Source organism: Lagopus leucura, unplaced genomic scaffold (genome assembly GCF_019238085.1).
Source record: "Lagopus leucura isolate 7727_CA_CO unplaced genomic scaffold, USGS_WTPT01 Super-Scaffold_100014, whole genome shotgun sequence".
NCBI classification, from domain to species: domain Eukaryota; kingdom Metazoa; phylum Chordata; class Aves; order Galliformes; family Phasianidae; genus Lagopus; species Lagopus leucura.
In genome coordinates this window covers 8,785,823-8,807,432 of record NW_024962268.1, presented here as the reverse complement: position 1 = coordinate 8,807,432, position 21,610 = coordinate 8,785,823, and the positions used below count along the sequence as shown (strand labels likewise).

The 21,610-nt window shown below is 36.2% G+C and overlaps 1 protein-coding gene across 1 annotated transcript; it reads right to left on the bottom strand.

Moving 5' to 3' along the window:
- Positions 1 to 1,081: 1,081 nt before the first annotated feature.
- Positions 1,082 to 21,418, bottom strand: LOC122182102 (cAMP-specific 3',5'-cyclic phosphodiesterase 4D). Its single transcript, XM_042875096.1, has 10 exons — positions 20,490 to 21,418; positions 13,875 to 13,968; positions 10,287 to 10,459; positions 9,234 to 9,332; positions 8,979 to 9,143; positions 7,256 to 7,355; positions 3,481 to 3,635; positions 2,905 to 3,027; positions 2,239 to 2,421; positions 1,082 to 1,581 (listed from the first exon to the last, which is right to left on the bottom strand). Exons 1-10 carry the CDS (start codon positions 20,535 to 20,537, stop codon positions 1,171 to 1,173), a joined length of 1,551 nt encoding a protein of 516 aa, XP_042731030.1. The 5' UTR covers positions 20,538 to 21,418; the 3' UTR covers positions 1,082 to 1,170.
- Between the last annotated feature and the right edge of the window lie 192 nt (positions 21,419 to 21,610).

Here is a 21,610-nt window from a genome sequence, read left to right as displayed (position 1 = left end):
AGACAATTCATTATCTTTCTTACTGGCTCTGCTCCTGCAAATGTTAATCTCAGTGGTCCAGCTGGTATCAACAGGACCATTTTGGTAGTAAGACAGAATTGCCAGGATCAAGCCACTATAAGAACAACAGCAAAACTTCCTCTAATATGTTTGGGAACATTATAATGAAAACAACAAAAAAATGCCATTATACTGAATGAGTTTTAGGTAGCATAAAGGATATTCATGGAACTCATTAATATATAAAACAATAAACTCTTACAACTTAATATTATCATGAAATTCTAAGGTGCAAAATAATAAGGAAAAAAAAAAAAAAAAAACCCTAGAAGTATTATCCAGTGTAGCACAGATTTGTACTGAAAACTTGCAAGTTACTCTTTGGAAAAAAAATGTGATGAAATCTGAAAATGTTCTTGTTTAAACATAATACCTCAGTACATTTAATAATAAAAGTTAGCTCTACAAAAGATCACTTTTACATATTATACAAAATGCAGAGTTTTGTGCAACCCACCGTGTCACACTTTTTTCAGTCACTCATCAGGAAGACTTGAAGTTAGAAAATCATGTAATTTCCACAGCTCATCTTCCTATTGGTGACAGATTCGTCTTATACAGATTCATGTTGTATCCCATCGTTTGTGTGCATTTGTTTTCCAGCAGGAACCTCAGTTTATTTTCTTTCTGTTTCCTCTGATGATGAACATTATCCAATGCTTAGCTTGTGAAGTAAAATAAAATCAAAAACTACCAAAGTATACCAGCATTCAGGTGGCGCTCCTGTGAAAACATTTGCTTTATTTAATCAAATTTGCGAAATGGAGAGCTTATTAAAACGTAGTTTATCAATGTTCTCTCCCCTGCTTTCTGATGCAATGAAGGTGAAGATTCTGGTTACAATATTCCTGAGTGCCAAACTGAGTCACCAAGGTCAGTTTTGATCAACAAACATCCTGGCTGATGACAGTGAGTTGTGATCATGGTGATAGCATACGACATACACTTTAAACCATTACCTAATTAAAACAACAACAACAACAACAACAACAACAACAATAACAATAACAACAACAGCAACAACAAACAAACAAAAAACCACAAAAAAGAGAGAGAGAAAGAGAAAGAAAAAGGGAGAGGGCAAGAAAGAAACAAGCTATGTCCTCATCGTTACGTGTCAGAAGAATGGTCTACTACACAAGCTTCTGTCTGATTCTCCTCCTCTTCTACTTCTTCCCCTACTTGCTCATCAAGAGGAATTTCAGTAGATTCTGAATCCTGGGTGCAAAGGGTCTTTGAGTCACTGCAGCTGGTGTCTTCTTCTACTTGACTTCCACTGTCCTTTTCAGTGTCTGACTCACCATCTTCCTCCAGTGTTAGTTCAAACTGGAATTTTTCAGTCTGGCCCTGTCTCCTACCCTCCTCCTGGTCTTCAGGTGCAGGAGAGGGACTCTGAGGAATTGTGCTCTGGTACCATTCTCGGTTGTCCTCCAGTGTATCTAAGATATCCTGGGCATCCGGGTGAACAAGATCTGCCCATGTCTCCCACAGAGGATGAACAATGTAGTCAATAAAGCCCACCTATTTCAAGTAGTACAAAATCAGGGTGAGATCTTATTCACAAAGAAATAATAAACCATGCATATAAGTCACAGTCATTTAATCTATTTACTGCATAGAAGCTTTGGGTATTTATGCAGTCAAAAATAAACAGAACATAATGTCTGAGAAAGATAACTCTAGTAAGAGACACTAGACACACTGCTCTTAAGGTGTCTGAAAGTAACCCTTGCTGTTCTATGCAGAGAACAGGGTCTTTTAGCATTTCAGATGCCTCATTCAGAATTCTGGATATAGACTTGGAAAGGATTTGTTTTCACAGTAATTGTTCTTTGCAAATGATTCCACTGCATCTAGCAAGCCAAACAGCTGTTTCATATTTAATTCTGCTTTTGGAAGAAATCCTAAATGAGCAGCTATAAAATATTCTTTACTGAAGCCAGTGCTTCATTGCAGATCACAATAGCGATGGAATTCCTTCAACAAGCACAGTGCTATGCACTGTTTCCACAGTAAGAACCTCAGCTCCCCTCACTTGCTACACAGGAGCTGAATTAATTAACTGTGGGGAGAAGTAGGGGGAGAGAGGGGAAGAAATACCACTTTCAGAAACATACCGAAATATAAAGAATGGCTTTGGACATTCTTTTCCCAAGAAAGGCATACCAAATCAATTACCTGTGATTTTTCTACAGATGCATTGTGCTTATCACACATGGGACTTATCTCCATTCCTCTCTCTCTTTCCCGATCTCCTTGGCGGAAGAATTCCTCCATTATTCTGTCTGTCCATTGGCGGTAGAGATGGAGTGGCTTAGTTGGATTGCTGAGATCTGCACAGTGCACCATATTCTGAAGAACCTAAAATAGATTGAACACCTGCTGTGTTATTACACTAAAGAAAAACAGTTCCTTTTCCATTTACACATTTGGTGGCTGTGAAGCAGAATCATGAAAATACATGTAGTGCAAGATCTATTCTGAACAGCAAAACTCAGTATTTGGATGTTTTTCACACTTGCAGTAATAGCTATGAATTACCTCACTTCTGCTGCTTCTGCCTATGTAAGAGACAGAAAATATTTCAGAGAAAGACCAATGAGATGTTGGTAATTTGAACAATAGGGCAAAACCAAAACCAGTCTACAAGTACTTTTCCACCGTATCACTCAGTATGTAATGGAATATGTCACATGTAAGAAACATGTAAGTCGAAAGAGGGAAAAGAACGAGTCATAAAATGTGTGAAAATGGACAGCTGACCTAATCCACACTGGGGGTTTGTAGGCAAAAGTTATTAACAGAAATTAATACAAATGACTCTTTGAAGATGAGTTTTCTTACCTGAATCCTATCTGAATAGTTATCAAGAAGTAGGACACCAGAACTTGTCACTTTTTTGGTTTCAACCATAGTTTTTAAATCAGCCAAAAGATTCATATGCTTAGACATGTCTGTAGCAAGGACCTTGAAATAAACAATAAAAGAGAAAGAATGGATAAATGAGTATTACGTAAATTATTCTACTGACTTTAAAAAAGCCTTTGGATGCAGCAACAAACTATTCTCAGGGAAAAAATGTAACTTCTGTGCCTGAATTTGAGTATACTACAGAAGTCTGAGTCCCATGTGCCACTAGTGTCCATCATCAATTCAGTAGAAAATTTGTAACTATGGTCGTGTAATAGCAGACTTACACATCAATTATGAAACAGCTTGAACCAGGACTGTGTACCTTCTAAAAAGGTAGAGTCAGTAATTCAAATTGAAAAGAACTCACTACTTATGTTTGGACAACACAGAATAAAACTTCAAATTTTGATTTCATTGATTATAGATCTAACATCATGTAAAATGAGACTGTGTTTTACCATTTATTTCACTGGCTCTGAGGAAAAAAGGCTCTAAAACAGAACTCACAATGTCAATGACCATTTTCCTTAATGACTGCCTCTGTTTTTTGGTCAAATTCTGGAAAATGTCACAATTTTCTTCCTGGAGCAGCTTGAAACCCACAGCTAAGTGATGATTCTCCAGTACTGATGAGTCATTGTACATCAAAGCAAGTTCAGAATCTGCAATAATAGTCATAGGGTAGAACGTTACTAAAATCTTTATTTCCACTAAATCCCTTATGATTTTTCAAACTCATTACATTCCTAACAAGATTTACAGATGAGCTTTCAGTAACAGACTTCCTGTAGTTCCCACAGAACCAAAACTTACAGAATTAACTGAATATCTTAACAATCAAGGAAAAGTATGCTGGAAAAAAGCCAGCCTTGCAGTGCAGTGTGCTGGAATGGTGAGTTAGAAAACAACACAAGGAAGATATTTTTCAGAATACCTTTTCATCTACACACGAAACAATATGGAAAATATTATACAAAAATGCACAAACTAAAGCACATTCTAATGTTTTTTTCTTCTAGTCCTGTCTTTGTTGCCACCATGTGTGCAAAAATTCAATTATTTAAGTGAAGTTGTATCTATCAGCTACTCAGATCTGGGAATACACAGCTGAAGCTTTGCTGCAGATCAAGCAAAGAGCATGTATCTTGGTTTCCAATGTACTTCTGCAGTTATCACATAAGTAGGCCTAGGGGTCATTAGTCTATGAGAACAGGACGTCTGTAGAGAAGATTCATAGGACAGTAATACATTTCTGTGTGGTTTGAAAATGCAAGCAGTGGCCTTGTCTACAGCCTCATATTTGAGTATGTTTAACTCCTGATGCCAAAATGCTGCTATCTCCAACAAAACTGTTCTTCAGTCAGTCATTCAGGTAGTTGCAGGAGCAAGTGGAACTCATATCCCTTCTTAGCAATGCCTGTACTGAGGCATATACAAACAGTTTGAACAGTCAGCTTTGACAAATAAAGGCAGTTAAGACAATTTTCTACACAGATTTAGGTTTCACACAGGGACACCACACAGCCAGGTTGGCTTGAAAATGAATCTATTATCAAAAAGACATACTTTTTATACAATTACGCTTGTGAAGTGCTGACATTAATTTCTATTTCTTAGTTGTTCTATCTGAAATCTAACCATATGCAAGTCTGTTCTAAACCCTGTCGCTTTATCTTCCTTTATCACAGCTTTGTTTCAAAATTCCTCTGGCTCAGTGGGGTGCCTATAAAAGCCCTGCTCTTCAGATTTCATTAGTTTCATTACGTATTCTCCTGCTGTCTTCCTCACTTGTCCTGAACCTATTGATCTCATAAACTGAGAAAATCTTCCTCTACCTTCCCTTATCTTGACGGCAGCAAAAATGTAATAGTAAAAGGAAAAAGAAAGCAAATTTGTCAAATTGTATCTCTTTCACAGAATACTTATAGAGCTTGCCTACTTATCATTTTTCTTACAAAGAGGACAGGTAGCAGTTTATCTTCCTTCCAAATAGCATCCTGAAAGCTACTCCATCTGCAAAGCATTTATCATTGCTGAACTGCTTCAGAAGGGCTGGAATTACAGACTGAGCTAAAACGTGTTTAACTACGTAACGGAGGTGGAAATGGAAGAAAGTTCATCTTGTTGGTAAACTTTGTAGCACACTGTAACCTTCAAGACTATTTGTCTGAAAGGGCAAGCTTAAAATGATCAAATAGTTATCTACCCTGTCACTAATACAATCCATATCTGTTTATATTTTAATAGTATTTCTGAGGGATCACATTTTTGGACAGCTTTGTAAATAGACCTTAAACTTTGAAAAAGGGAAGCAATATTTATAAATATCACATATAAATAGTTATAAAAAATAATGTGAAATATGGAAATAAGTACATAATTAAGGTAACTGGAGATCAATTAAGCTTAAGTATTTGCACAATTCTTAGTGAAATGCTAATACTTTCTAAGTTTCATTGGAAAACTTAAACCTAAGTGGAAGAAAATGATCTTGTGGAGGTTAGAAAAATCTCAGATTTGAGAAATTTTGTATGTGTATAATCCATGTCATCACTGATTCTCAAGCTCTCATTGAAAACGTCAGTTAGTAGATACCTAAACAAACCTAAATTAAATGGTCTTTGTCTGTCTCTGCTCATATGGTTCATATATGTAACAACTCAAGCGACAAAAATCCCATTTCCTTTGAGCTTGGCAACAGTAGTTCCAGCTGGTGACACTACTTGATTTACATAAAAGCCTTCTCTATCTAAAGCTGAACAGAGAGGGACAGGACATTTCTTCTAAGCTGCTAAACCAAAATTACTGCTAATTCAGCTGAATTTCAACCATCTGCCTAAAGGTGAGTTTCACATAGCAATTCTGGTCCCCCCCATCTAGCCATTCTTACTGCTAACTTAAATAACATTCAAAAAAAAACTTTCCACATAGCACCTCAGAGCCACAGATATCACCTGATATCCAATTTCTATTAAAAATGAAAGAATTTGGACACCACAGTTTCATGCACAGTGCCTGGTTTACTACATTTCTGCACCACACTGCTGAACTGCACTTGTTACCAACACAGGGATCTCCTCTACCTTGTAGATTAGTCACCAAATTGAATTTCACTACAGGGTAGCCCTCAGGCCATTCAGGCAAATAAAATTAGATGCAGGCTAGACTGGAAGTGTTATCTGAATGTACAGCAGCAATGAGTCAGAACAGGATCTCCCTTCTTCAGACTATCCTGTTGATATGAGGTCATACTATTTTAGAACCAGAGGAACAGATTCACGCATGTGCCTAAATGACAGTGCCTATGAATGTGCAAACCGCATGGGTCAAACACAAAACCCTACATGTGTTCTCATTTATGTAGCTTTTTCTTCTTATGTGCTTGGATATTTCGCATTATTTTCAATTCTGTACTTCTGGGTTAGTAAAAGGAGAAGACAAAGGATGTCAAAATAAATAATATTTTAAGATAGAACTTGCACTGACTGACAGCATGGTACCCACACTGTAATCAAAGCAAATTACAGGTGGCAAGAAGCCATTCAGTAAATATGCCACTGCTGTACTCAATGAGACTCGCAGTGCTTTTTGAGCAGAAGATAAAAGAGAGGAAGTAATCCATGCGATGCTGCACAGAACAGCCATGAAAAATGCAGAAAAACAACAAATCTGGAGATGGCATTAGGATCTCACTTCGTTAGTTTATTTTCCTCCATACACAGAGCACAATCTAGACTGACAAAAAAGAGATTTGCTACAGTTTGCAGGGGTAGGCTGAGAAAATTCAGTCCGAGAGGCATGACTGTGTCAAGATGAGAAAATAAGCACAACAGCTGGGGAGAGGCAGAGATGGTCTTGGTGATCTGTTTTCTAAAAAGAAACTTATTTTCTATATTTTTTTCAAAAAGTATGGCTATCCTTGGTCATAATGTATGATTCCAACATAACCGCTCTTTTTTCTAATCTTCCTTTATCTTCCACAACTTTATCTAATTAATTTAAACAAACTAACTAACTTCTAGGAAAGAGACAATATCCAATACACTGAAACAGTGCCAGAATTATACTTCATATCTTAATTCTACTGGTGGATACTACGCGTATTTTATGTCTGAAGTAACAGATAATATAAAATAGTATTCAGTTTTATATATAAACATCTACCTGTTTAATGAAGGAAGGTACAGATGCAAACAAACAAGGAGTTAACTGCATATTTTTCAGGTGCTAAGTACAGATTTTGCAGCAAATTCTTGAGAAAACCACTGAACATGAAACTTACTTGTGTTGATAAGAAACTGGTTTGAAACCCCAGGATGATCTACATCATGTATTGCACTGGCAAAAATTGCTGCAAGAATCTCCAAATCAGTGAACACAGCCTAGAAAACCATGAAACAGAAATGACAATCACTAATAAATGAAAAACTGTTTTCAGTAAAAAAACAAACCAAAACAAAACAAAAACCAAAAAAACTCAACTTTGAATCTAGATCTGACTGAACAAGCAAAACACATTTGAAATGCATCAGGAATCTCAATATATTTTACATATAGGTTACTAAAACCTTTTGTAAATCATCAGTCATGTAGAATTTCATAAAATTTTCAAGGTTGCCCAAAGTAAAACTATCCTTATTTCACATTGACAGCTTCACTAAATTCGATAACTGAAGTATTTTTCAGTTTCAGTCTGCAAATAAGTCCATTTCTATTAGATCATTAATTACAGATTTAGATTTCTGATTTATAGTAGAAACTCAAGCTAAAAATTCCAGCCTACATTACACAAACAACACATACTCCTGCACTTGAAGAAAGAACATCTCCTCAGTGATGTGAGAAGAAATGGTGATAAACTACTAAGATATCTTACTTAACATTTATTGATTTTTATTCCATATGAGATTATCAGAAAGGTAGGGAGCAAGAACTGCAAGGGATCCATTATGTTACTGAGCCCATGCTCCTTCTGTCACAAGCTTTCAAGTTATATAATGGCTTTCATAACTGATCAACAACACTGAAATACATAGGTCAGCAATGGCATTGGGCAGATTTTACTTCACAAAGCTTCAGAGAACAAGGCCATAAGAAACAGATGATTAATTAACAGAAAGAAAAAAAAAAGGACCTTACAATCAGCTCAGCTGTTTAGTAAAGTCAGAGTGATTTAAGAACATAGTCTCATGTTCCTTTGGAGATGATTAAAATCTTTCTCAAGAGAACTCCTGAGACTTTAAGGATCTTTGCCAACTGTGTTAAGATCCAATGATGGCCCTCCCATTAAGAGGAAAGTAGAGCAGAGGAATTCAGTAATTTGAAAGATTGGTTGCAATGAAAAGGAATTAAAATGCAGTCCATCTTTGAAAATGAGGACAAAGCCTTCGTTCACCTGCTTGCTTTACATTCCTTTTTCCAGCACCTCACTGGGATATGTCAGTGCTTGATGTAATGAGGGCTGCACCCCTATCACTTTTTTTATGAAAAAAATTAGATAATCCAGAGAAAATTTAGCATGTGCTCCAATCTGCTTGACAATAAACACAGAAATAGCTAAACAGCCTTCCATAGCCAGTACAAGCATGCACAAATTCAAAACAAAAAACAAATGGCTCTACTGAGTAAAGCCCACTATACCCTCATCTTTTCTAAGCAATTTCACTGTAGTGAGTGGGAGTCCCAAAAGTGAAATAATGATGGAAGAGGAGGCAGTTAATAATGAGACAGTAGAAAAAGTTATAAAGTATATACTTATATAAAGTATATCTGCAAGTATTAGATCATGATTTTAAGAAAAATATGACACGTTCTGCATAATATTTATTGGTAAATAAATCTTGATCCTCAGAAAGTATCTTTTAAAGAGTGTAATTCATGAAAGAAACATCAAAATTTCTTTTGAAAAAACATTGCAGAAGCTAAAGTCTTTCTCATTTAGTTGCATAGGGTATTAGTATGTCCTTTTCTCTCGTTTGTCTCTTTCCCACTGAAGCATAATTTACCTCCAATGCTGGGGTTGACAGCAGAACATGGGTTGACTGAACAACATCTGCAGCATGTATGTTATTGTGATATGCTACATCTGCATGGTAGTGGTCTTCTAGGGTCATCAGGTAAGTTATTAAAGTATCCACTGGAATTTTAAATGTTTTTAACAGATCTCGTTCCTAGAAAGGGAAAAGAGAAACAATTCAGATTACCAACTCCAACAAAAATTTCTGAAATAAGCACAAAACTGCAAGACTGCTCCTACTTGCCTGAAAAACGGTGTGCATGATGACTGTCAAAGGTCTGTTTCCAGATAGCTCTGCTACCCTGAAAACCTGAAGGCCCCATTTGTTCACATCTTCTAGTTCCTAGAACAGAATTGAGCAAGAATCAATGCTGAAATCTTAACATACAGGACTCCAGCATTTTTCAGTTGAAACACTCACAAACAGCAGATCCATGATAATGCAAAGGCTGCTGTAGAGGCCCTGTAAATATTGTATGCTAAACTTTGCAAGGGGGAAAGTTGTTGCTAGTAACCTTGAAATAGTTTCATTTGCAGCTACCATCTTTCCTGATTCTAACCTACTAGGCAAGGAGTGCCACTTTTAAGTGGAATGCTACAGAAGGAGAAATGGTACAATATCTTGAAAAAACTGACACACTTTCCATCTCACGCCTGGTGGGTTCAAGGAGGGGGTGAATTGCTGCCATCTCCCCACATCTCAGCAATGGATTGATGGTTCATATGAAGTGGGGGCTTCCTGGGAACATACAGAGAGGCATATTTCCAAAAGCAAACATCTAAAATTGATTGAATAATCACTTTATACTAGTTTTACATCATTGCCATATAGTTACCGATGCAAAATCACAGGAAGTGTCCCTAAAAACAGATGTGCATGAAATGACAGAGCAAATGACAGGACTTCCAGCAATAGCTCTAATGCTACACGCAGTTGTGCATTTTTGAAGAACATATGGCTGCTACATGTTTTCATTCCTCTGACTGTATACCAGTTCACTCTTAATTCCTCAGCTATTGTTTAGGAATATGCAGCACTATTACTGTATCCACAACTGCTAATTTACATCCCATTTCCAGGCAGCTAGTATTCCTGCTGAAATCCTGTTCATGTGGAAATCAACCCTCAAGGCCTGGTTCTGATTTCACTTGTTACTTTTCCGCTTCACTGGATTTATATTTAAGTGAGATCATCCTTTACTGCTATAGCTTGAAATCACGGTTATAAGCAGAGGATGGAATAAGTTCTCTATTTTTAGTTCAGTGGTTTAAATTCAAATATTTAAATATTCCCTACCTTGGCAAGAACATCTTCTTGGTCTGTTTTAACTCCAAACCTGGGAATACTGGAATTGGTTAAACTGGAGCTGTGCATCAGTTTTTTGACTCCACTGATCTGAGACATTGGTCTCTTCTTTTTCTCTTTCTCTTTTTGTGTCGGAGAAGGGATTTCAACTTCATGTTGTTTATCTTCAAAAGAATGAAGAAAAATATTTTTGAAATGAATTAAAAATATTCTTGTCCACTTCACTGTTAAGTTTCATTAAACATTCATTAAATTTAACAGAACTTATAATTGCCACGGTAGATTTTGCAGCAGATACTTCACACTGAGAGCAGTAATAACAAGAAACAAGATAAACATAGATCTGGACATCAGTAAAGCAGAACTATGCATCATAAACTGCATCATCTCTGAACTGGCTTCAAATATGACTTGTGACTGTCTTATTTCCACTTCCCCTGCATCCTCAGCACTACCGCAGAACAGGGTTAGTTGTTTAATTTAAAACGGGTTACTACAGATTAGCAGAAGACTGTATTTTCATTTGCCAAGAAAATTTAAAATTCCTTCTTTTCTGGAAAATAAAAAAAAACACCAAAAAATTAAGACCATATATATATCTCAGGACTCCAAGGACCTGACAGCTGTTTGTGCTAAGACCTTGTACAACACAGAAAGGCTTTTGCTGGTGGAGCCATATCAACAAATGGTTTGCATGGGAAAGCAGCTCACATCAGCAGTGCAGCTTTTTTCTCTTACAATTTATAGCACCTATAAATACAGTATTTCTGACAAAAAGTCTATTCTGCTAAAAAAAAACCACAGCATTTTCTACTGAGTTTTTGCTTTAGCAGCAGAATCAGTGGCATAACTTCATATACCTCATCAACGTATGTGCCAGTAGAACTTTCTACCATGCTGTCAAAGATTAAAGGCAGAGTAAAGTATCTGTAGGCCATTGCCAGATGATCATTGCAGAAACACCATGGGGGTATAGAGCACTGCAGACTTTGTGGTCTCCAGTGAAACCCAAGTTAGGGCAACAGAGAGATTTCCTGCCAAAACTGCTAGTATTTTGCACAAATTTTTGTTCATTTCATTCATGTTGTGTTTAAATGTGGCGCTTTAATACTTCCTCTAAATCATCTCTTATCTGATAAAATATATCTGCACGTTTTCTACCCCTTAAGAAACCTCACAGCAAAACCAGGAATATCAGGGACATACTTCTAATGTGAGACTCCAGAAGGAAAACCGGGATTTCATTTCTTAGAAGAAACAAAAACAATAAAAAAAAGTCAGGGCTCTTAAAAAATATATGTCTGTTTTATTCTTCTTGCAATGGTCATCTACAATAAAGGCTTTGAAACCAGATGAAAGTAGCTGGTCCATTCTTAATTTCTAGCTTGTTACTTTTCCCCTTTTCAGTTCTCTTTTTAATTACCCTTTACCAGTCTTCATTTACTGGACTCCTCAAATTCCAAACAAATCAGAGCAAAAGAAGAGACTGCAGAAATGTCACCAAGATTTAGCCTGCGGCACCAAGTTCCCTGGTTGCCCCACCACACTTGGCTCTCCACATGTGGACAATCAGGAAAAACGGGGTAGGATAAGCACTGGAGCTGTTGACAGGTACAAACTGACAACAGATGAGGAACAGTGACTCGTGTTCATGCTTTGATGTTTATGGTTTTGGTCATATTCACAATGCTTAGACTCATCAAAGGGAGATTCATAAGCTGAGCTGTCAGAACAATTCAAGCGAAAGGAAGGGTCTGTCTGAACAACTTTTGATCTGCTAAGGAATTCCACAGGATTGCCTGTGTATTTTGCTAACAATGAGATAAAGTGTCTCAGGACCATACCAATATCCACAAAAGTCAACTTGCCATTTTGACCCTGGTTATATTATACTCATTGGCAGGTTCTCTTACACTTTCTATTCACAGGAAAACATGCTAGTTACACTGAAAAATATAAAGCTTGGATATTAGCAGTCTCAAGATAGGAGCTTTAATTCTTTAAAAAGGAATGTATTTGTTATCATTAAAATAATTTAATACATGTCATATAGTTCTATTTGCAGTTCATCCATTCTGAAGATTGGTGAAAATCTCTCATTACACCTTCCTAAATCTCAAACGTGAGTCTGTAGATGTTCAGGGATAAGTTACTGTCTTAGTAGATAATTTAATATATTATATGAATTATATACGGAGAGAATGCTTTCCTTCTTTTAATTGTTGCTCAGAATCTACACATTTAGGCTGCGCATTTTGATAATATTAGATTTGAGCATCTTATTTAAGCATAAGATTTAGTGGAGTTATTTTCCCCATGGTATTCCTCTTCATCTACGTTTTTAAGCATGGGTTTTCATTTATATGGAGCTGCAAAACAATATCCATGGCTCAGTAATTTGTAAGTGATGGCTTCTCCAGCACTCTTTCTGCCCCAGACTGAGGTATCCTGTAAGGCTGACAAATACATTTCCTTATCCTGTCAAAATGAGCCTTAAGTTTTCAAGTAAAGACATGCAGATACTGGTATCTCAATCTTTTCAGTTAGCCTAAGTAGGTCATCTTCTCAGGCAACATTACACTGTCATTTCCAGGACTCCTGAAGCTGAGGGACAGCAATTCACTACAATAGAGGCTCATCACTTCCTTCATGTAAGAAATCCTGCTGTGCTGCAGTGCAGTGCTCAGGCATGCTACTGCAATCATGGATAATCTGAACCAGCCCATTAAGCAATCCATTCAGATTATGGTGACAAGCAGCACAAAAAATGTCCCAACTATGGCAGAAATAAAAGATCCTATGAGTGATCAGTACTTCTTAACACATTTGTTATCCTGATTCAGATATAACTAGCTGTCTCTCCCCTCACATGCACAGTCTTAATGAACCACTGCAGATTTGTTTACTTTATTTCTTGTTCAAAATCAGCTGTATGGAACCAAGTCTTATTCCTTTTCACCAGTTTTATCAAGATACACACACTGCGATCTGCGCAACTATAGAGGAGAAACCACAGCCTTTGTAATTCTGCAATAAGGCTTTTTTGATGCGTGCATCCCACAGAGTAAGCTCTTTAGCTGCACAAACTCTCCTGGCAGCTGCCTGCTCAGATGTTGACTTAGTCATATTCATCAGCCTTCTCATGGGTAGGCAGGGAATACCAAAGCATCTGAACTGTGAGATTTAATGAGGTTACTTGTGATTGTCTGCTTTCTGCACACTGAAACCGCTTGGCTCTAACTTTCCTTCTGGCCATAAGGGAAACAGAATGGAAGAACTATTTTTAATATATCACATACTTCTCATTATATATTCATTGTTTAATTTGGTAGCAATCACTGTAACGTTACATGACAATATGTAGATGAACATTTATTTGTCACTACATTTACAGGGAACTACACACACAAACTAAATGAACTGTGATGGAATGGATCGACCGTACTCTGCTCAAATACTGGCCAATGAAATACTGAATGTACACCTTCTGAAGACAGAAAGCAATACAGAAAGCAATGCAATTTTAAAAGCCTTAAAAACAAAGAAACAAAAAGGTAAAAGCTCCCATTACTATCTTACCTAAAAATGTGTTCGATATGTATTCCGAGACCTGGTTGCCTGATCTGCTCATTTCAGACAGGTGAGTAAGCTCCCGGTTGAGCATACGTTTAAACTGGAAAGGAACAACAACAACAATAAATTGTAAATTACTGATCAAGACATATTCTAGATAGGATGAGAGAATGCAGTTGACTTGTAATAGGGCAAAGGACACAACAGTCAGAATACACACTAAATTAAGGTAACAGTGAAAGGAAAAATGACATATAATTTTGTTCTTCCTTTCTACCTTATTCCAGGTTTGAACAATATAATTCTTTACTCCCAGAAATACTGAACAGTGATTCAATTACTTAGGCACAGGATCTTACTTTCAAGCGAAAGCTATAAGGCATATGCATAAAAATACAAACAGTGCATCTTTTTTTCAGGTTTTCATTTTAATTTGAAGATAAAATGCAAGCATGTTTATACAAGACCTTGTCTATTAGGATATCTTATCATACTAATAAATTAACTTACTGTGCATTTTTGGTGATATATTTTACAACTGTTCAAGCTGCATGCCTCATCACTGATCTACACAATATATTTGATGGCACTCCTTAAATGTATCAAACTTACTGAGTTCCTACACGCCAGTACAAACAGAACTAAGCTTATGTTTTTCTTAAAATTATTTTTGTCAATTCAATGACTTGCCCTGTCTGATGCCTCAGAAAATTTCCAGTACCCACATGATACAGAAAACAGCTATCTATGAAAACTTGTTTTCCCTGTGAGATAGCAAGTCCCACAGGTAATCTGTTTTATGCAAGAGGATATTAGCATACCAATCGCTAATTGCATCATTATAGTTCTTTCTTAATTCATTCAGAAATACAGGATTAAAAGACATCCTTGCAGAATCTCAGAAGGGCTGGGGTTGGCAGGGATCCCTCAGGTTCATCTGGCTGCCAAAGCAGGGTGCCCCAGCCCACACTCAGGCAATTTCTGAAGGGGACTCCACAACCTCTGTGCTCTGACACCTGTGCCAGTGCTCTGACACCTGTCTTGATATTACCAATAAATAGAACTCAGCAATACCCATAATCCAGTAAAAAAAATCCTTCCAGTTTAAATCAATATCTGTCATAATGGAACTTAGTCTACTATTTCACCATCTTCTCATTTTTTATTAGTTTCCTGTCTTCTCTTAACAAAGTGAAGCAATTTATGTTATTTTCAGACTCATCGTCCACTTTGTTCACCCAGTCATGACTATTTGTTACATTAAGCAATCTCTGTCCTCAGTATACAACCCTGTAGAAGTTCTCTTTATGTAGAAAATTGGTAAATTCTTCTTTTATATATTAAACAAAGCACTAGACAAAACATTATCCATTTCTTTTCCGTTTCATCCCACTGAAATCAAAGCCTTTGCTTCAAAGGGGCTTTGCACAGCTAAAGATATTATTTTCTTTACAATGCCTTTGGAAGTCACGAATTACTGTATTGCTCACAGTGCACCATATAAAAATTGCCTTTAGTGTAACTCTCTAACCATTAGCCACTGCGTTTTCCTGCCACCTTGACATGCCATCAGCCCAGGAATTTCCTCCTACAAAGACTCCTACAACAAATGCTACTTCTCTCACATACCAATGGCACAATTTTTATCTTAAACACACCCATGTGCCAGAAAGAGCTCAACAGATTTACGAAAATCTGAACCATACTGCAAACACTTTTTAAGCTATGAGCTTTATGGCTACATATTCTGCATGAAACCAGCACTGTCCTCTACAGTGACATTACATGTTTGTGACCAATGTTATAAATATTTAAAAATGAGTCAATCCTTGCAAAAAAATAACATAACAGTGCTAAAAGTCCTGAAAATACATTTTAAAGCCCTTCTTTAATTTGTTAACATGCCTTTAAGTCCACAGCTTTTTTCACACACCCAAGTTGAGAAATAATTCACAATGACAATCTCACAGACTTACTTTTCTCCACACTACATTCAGAACCTGAAACTTTACATGAAATGTATAGGAATAATCAAATGCCAGAAGTTGACAAAATGGCATTAACTTCCAGATATGTCATCAGTATATTTACTACTGCCCCAATTTTCTCTCATTCTTAATTTTAATGCTGCTAATGTCTCTGGATCCCTCTCCACAAGTCTGTGTCTATCTAGCTGTTTCCTGATATGCCCGCATAGGTGACTCTGATGTTCAGTTTTTGCAGCTGCAGAGAAAAACAACTGCTGCTCTTTAAAAAAGGTTCATCTAGCCACTGCTCATAAGTATGACTTGGGAACTCATCTATAAAAGCCTCCTCTGCAGCTACCTGACTAAAAAAAAAAAAAAAAAAAAAAAAAAAAAAGTGATTTTTTTTTTTTCTCTGATTCATATATTTAATTTTGAGCAGAAAGGGAGAAAAATATCTTTCTTCCTAACACTGGAGGCTAGTTCCACTTACAGAAAGTGGATGGAGTACCTCGCGATGCTGCAGAATTACATTTCTCAAGCAATGCTCACACTCAGTGCTAAACACTCTGTATAATGACTAGCAGCTAGAAGTTTTCCAGCATGTTCAGTGTAATAAACACTGGGAGTCCTTTTTGCCCTCAGCTGGAGCTTAGCATTTGGACTATTTCTACATTACACAGAATAATATCATATAAACACAGAGGTTAGGATATCCTGTGTGTTGTTGTTCTCCAGTGCTGAGAACAATTCTGGCTTTTGAGCTTTCGGGTTTTTTACTGTGCACTGGGCATCATCTTGAAGAGCTTGTAGTACATTCTCTAGGAATTTTGAAATAAATATTTATTGCTCACAGCGACAGAGGACTAGTCTTGATGGGGCACACTAGTCCCTTCTACTTCTACATTTCTGTCTGATGCAGAGACCTGCCTTTCCTCCTCCAATCAACCCACAAGCGACCTGAACACATAAGCTAGACCATCAGCATAAAACCTGGAAAAGGTTGTGCTGCTGCTGAATGGGTTTTAACTGACAACTATTTGAAAACATCTGGACTGAGATGGAGTTCAGAAAACTGCTTTGATTTCCTAATTATACATGACTAAACCTTATGACTGTCATCCACACTGAATCATATGAAGTTGTATACCGTAAGCAGACAGCTGTTTCTGATGAAGAACAATAAAGTATGAGAGAAATAAAAGAAATGAAGAGTGACAGAGATATTGCAAAATAATCAAAAAACGATCTGGTTTCAGTATATCTGCATGTTACTTAATCCTTTCATGTTTAAAATCTCCTTTGGAGAAGAAAAAATACACCAAATCTAAGCCTCTAATTTTACCAAGTCTTCAGAAACTTTATACAGGCCTAAGCAAAACCCTATGCAGTTGCTTGTTCAAGGAACATCAGCTTTCCACACATTTATGTATCCCTGCACTGTTATTTGAGAATAAATCTTTGCCTAAGTCTCATGTGGCTCCCGCAAGATCTCACTGCAAATCAGAGGAGTTTCTGTTTTATCCGTGAGTCAACACTGCTTCAGTCATCCAGGAAACATCTCTTGTAAGTGCTTGGAACTTGGCTAGACTACCTATACTCTCATCATTTGTCATCTCAGAAGTAACATTTAGCACTTTTTGACAAAAAGTCAAACTAACCATGAAGAAATTCTTGCTATTAATAGTAAATGTAAAGCACATTTTAACTAAGAGTTTTTAAAAACTGAATAGCACATACACTCCTAGTTGAAGGGAATCAGTCACAATGGATCCAACCTGCTGTTACAAATTTACATTTACATCATACAACTAAATTACGATACTGTCAGCTCAATATAGGCAGAAAGTGGAGGCTTTTGGAAAGGTTATGCATATATTGCATTCTTCTTCAGAAAGGTTTTCACATTTTACATGCTAGGTTCTGTAAGATTAGAAAAATGACATTTCTGTACCTCCCTAGAATATAACTGCCCTTGACTATCACCCAGGAAATTCCCTCAGGAAATGAACAGGCTATAAAATGTCCATTAAGTCAATTATGCAGTTCTTCACTGCTGAATACTGCTGTCACACAAGCAGAGTTTAGTAAAAAAAGAAACAAAATCTGAAAATACCAGGAGAGCTGTAATGCATAAGAATAAATGTGTTGATAAGAAAAGGTTTCTAAATAGCAGTCATCTTCAAAGAACACATTACAGACTGAGAAATGAGCTGGGTAGTTAAAGTCCTTCTACAATTGTGCTCTGTGTGTCCATGTCACTGTATAAATATATTACAGCCAATTGATGGTATAAATAAACAACTCTGTGGAGGAAAAGATATGATTTCTGATGATGTCAGCAAAGTTATGTAAAAAAATTTGGACTGTCTTTCGCAGTAACTCTATTCCCAAATGGTGACCAGATTGATATAATTTGGGGAGACTTAGCATCTGTAAGCCAGAGGAAACTTCATGTTCAACTCTGAAGACACAAAGATCTACCCAGAAAATCAGTTCATGGCTATGAAGAAGTTTGGTCTGCACACTTAATATAAATGCAGTTTACTGATTACATCTTTTGCATAATGTCATCCCTTGATTCAGTAACAAAAAGCTTCAATAAATACACAGTCTGCAGTTAACTTGCATAGGGAGAAGCATGCAGAACTGCCTTAGGTGGAGATACCCTAAGAGGACCTCTCTCACTCAGGCTACCTTCTCCTCAAAACAGCTACTTTTTAGAAAGGCATTCATAACTCAAAATAAAACAAACAGTACTATTTATACATACTATATATATTAACTGTATATATGTGTATATATATATGCAAATTATATATATATATATATACACTAAACTATTATACATAACTGAAAATATGCCAGCCTTATAGATTCATCAGGTTTCTGTTTTTAATGTTTATTGAAGCAATACTCAGTGAAAGCCAATCTCTTACATCCATCAGGCCATCGTTCTCTCCAATATAATTTAAAAGAAGACAATAAAGTATAGCCTGAAGCACAAACAAGTAAGTAAAATATATAAATAGTAAGGAATGCAAATGTATGTCATGACCTAACACACCTCAGTCTTTCTTGTCATTTCAAAAATATTCTAAATTATTGAATTTTGTTTGCCAGTAAGTGTAGATCTTCCTCTACATCTTCACATTTTTCCTAAGATATGCATGCTGTGAACTTAGGAAGCACTATGCTATAACTGTATTTAAGTACTACTTTACTTCTATATTGAAATCATTAGCTATACAAAGTATAGGACACTGTCTATACAATAGAGGACATATTTTCCATGTGTAATCAGCTGCAGCTACACTGCTGAGCTGCCTACTCAGCTTTAATTAATAACTGTAACCATTTTAAAGGTAAGTAACAGTGATTTCTTTTTTTTTTTTTTTTTTTTTTTTTTTAAGTTTGGTGATTTAATTTTTGTTATTGAGCAAGAAAGAACACCACAGTATCTGTCTGGCAATCCAGAAAATATTTCCAAGCAAATTACAATAAATACTTTTCTATTAGCTGAATGGAAAATAATTGCATCTTATTTTTTTATAAACGAGAAAGGAATCCACCTAGTCAGCATAACAGAATCCAGTCTCTTCACAGATGACTGAACAAAATCCTTGAGAATACACCGTAACAATTCTGCAGTAGCAGAGAATGGTCACAATGACCTGATCGGACACAATGACCTAATGAGGGTTTTACACTTCCACTTTCAAAACAAATAAATTATAAAGGCAGGTAGTAATACAAAAAATCAGTGAGTATTTTGTTTGTAATATTTAGTGATTTAATTAAATTTAATTCAGTAAAAAAGAGAAACTGGATTATTTGGAAGAATTACTACATGTCAATCAAAGGATGATGCTTCATTAACCGTATGGAAATATCACTGTTTGTTTTTAAGCACAAATAAACAAACAGAGATAAAACAGTGCCCAAGCCTAGCTTGGTATTAAGTGAATTTCATTAACTGGCACACTGATTTAATTTATTGGTGCAAAACTTTCCCATAAAAGAGATAAAAGCTGATTTAATACTATTTTTTAGCACAACTGCAGCTTCAAGCTAGTTCAAAGCTGCTCTACATAATAATGTAGATCAATATTAGAAGAACACAATTTTCAGTCTCCCTGTGTTTTAGTCAATAAACTGTCACACATGCACAGGCTAACAGAAAATGCTGCTGAAACATACTGTTGATAATTTCACATTTCTTCAGCTGTTAAAATCAGTATGAGTCATGCATTCATCCATTATCCTCAGCCTCTTTAATCACGCTGTAACCTATTGTATGCTGCCTCAGTTTTTAGTGATTTTTTTGTTTTGTTTTGTTTTTAATCCTTTAAGATCTATAAATACATTTTTGTAGCAATCTTTCATAAAAGAACACAAAACTCTTCTGAATTTCTATGGCACTGTGTACTGTCTAATTATCCACTACTGCAACATTATTTTACAGGTTCCAGCACATAAGAAAGACTGTATACAGTGCAGTTCATCCTCACTGCTGAACAAAGGCGTGCTTTTCTGATTTTTGACTTTATATGCATATTACCCATAGCCCTGTTATCCGCAAATACTCGTGATATCCAGTAATCATGCAATCACACACCGCAAATCAATGTTCTTAAAAGGTAAAACAAAATCCTACCTTTATGTAGCCCCAAGAAACTGAGAGTAAATAGTTTGCCTCAGGCATTTTTGATTTTTTTTTTCTATACTACCAAATCTAAGCTGTTCAGTTCTTTGCTATCTGATACCGCAAAAGACTTTCAAGAAGAAAGATGCCTTCTCTCCTAATTCTTTTTGCTGATCTTCAGGTTCTCAGCAACTGTGTGCACAGGAGGCACTCTGAAATGAAATCCAACTGTGTAGTCTTCTGATTGTAAAAATGCCATTTGTAAAATTCCAAGCACTCACAGGCAATGTTGAAGAGACATATTGAATGAGTTGAAGAAATATCAGAAGAGCTAGGGATATGCATATTTCCTGAACACCAGGACTTAATGAATAATGTATGTCAAGATGCTCAGCTGCTGGAAAGACTTGCTCTATCAACAGCTACCAAATAAGGACCTAAAGGGGAAGCCACAAAGAGTGCCACTAATCCCTCCCATAGAGCCTAACTAGCAACCAATAGTATGTCACCCTAAAAGATATAAATGCAAGGGGCTGGTGACATGAGGTAGGATAATTTCTGATTGGCCAGCACCAGGGACTCTCCTGGGAATGGGGTATTTCTTTCATTTTTCCTTTCTTTTTTTGAAACAGAAAATGCCGTTTAATAATGGCTTCCCCCCCTGCAGCATTCACACTCCATTCAGAAATAGTTTGAGTTCTTGTACCCTTGGCAGCATTTGCCAGTTCATTTCAATGGATTTGTCATCCAAGCAGTTAAAATGAGTATTCTGTATGGTCGTGTGTCTTTCTTAGCCTCTTCAATTTTTCATATGGAAGGGAAATAAATACTTTGAGATTTCTTAATGAAGGGAAAAAAAAAAACCAACACAGAGTTACAAGGATTCTTGAGCAATCTTTACGTACTGTAACACTGAAAAGGGGGTTCATTTTTATGAAATCTAAATTAAAAAATGATCTTCTCAGCCATTGAAAGTCAGTTTCTTTTTCTTTTCTTTTTCTTTTCTTTTCTTTTCTTTTCTTTTCTTTTCTTTTCTTTTCTTTTCTTTTCTTTTCTTTTCTTTTCTTTTCTTTTCTTTTCTTTTCTTTTTTCTTTTCTTTTCTTTTCTTTTCTTTTCTTTTCTTTTCTTTTCT

Coding starts and splice junctions, on each gene's coding strand:
- LOC122182102 (XM_042875096.1), bottom strand. CDS start 20,537: ATGCCTGAGGCAAACTATTTACTCTCAGTTTCTTGGGGCTACATAAAG. Junction 3,636..7,255: donor CCAGTTTCTTATCAACACAA/GTAAGTTTCATG, acceptor CTATTATTGCAG/ATTCTGAACTTGCTTTGATG. Junction 1,582..2,238: donor CATCTGTAGAAAAATCACAG/GTAATTGATTTG, acceptor TACTTGAAATAG/GTGGGCTTTATTGACTACAT.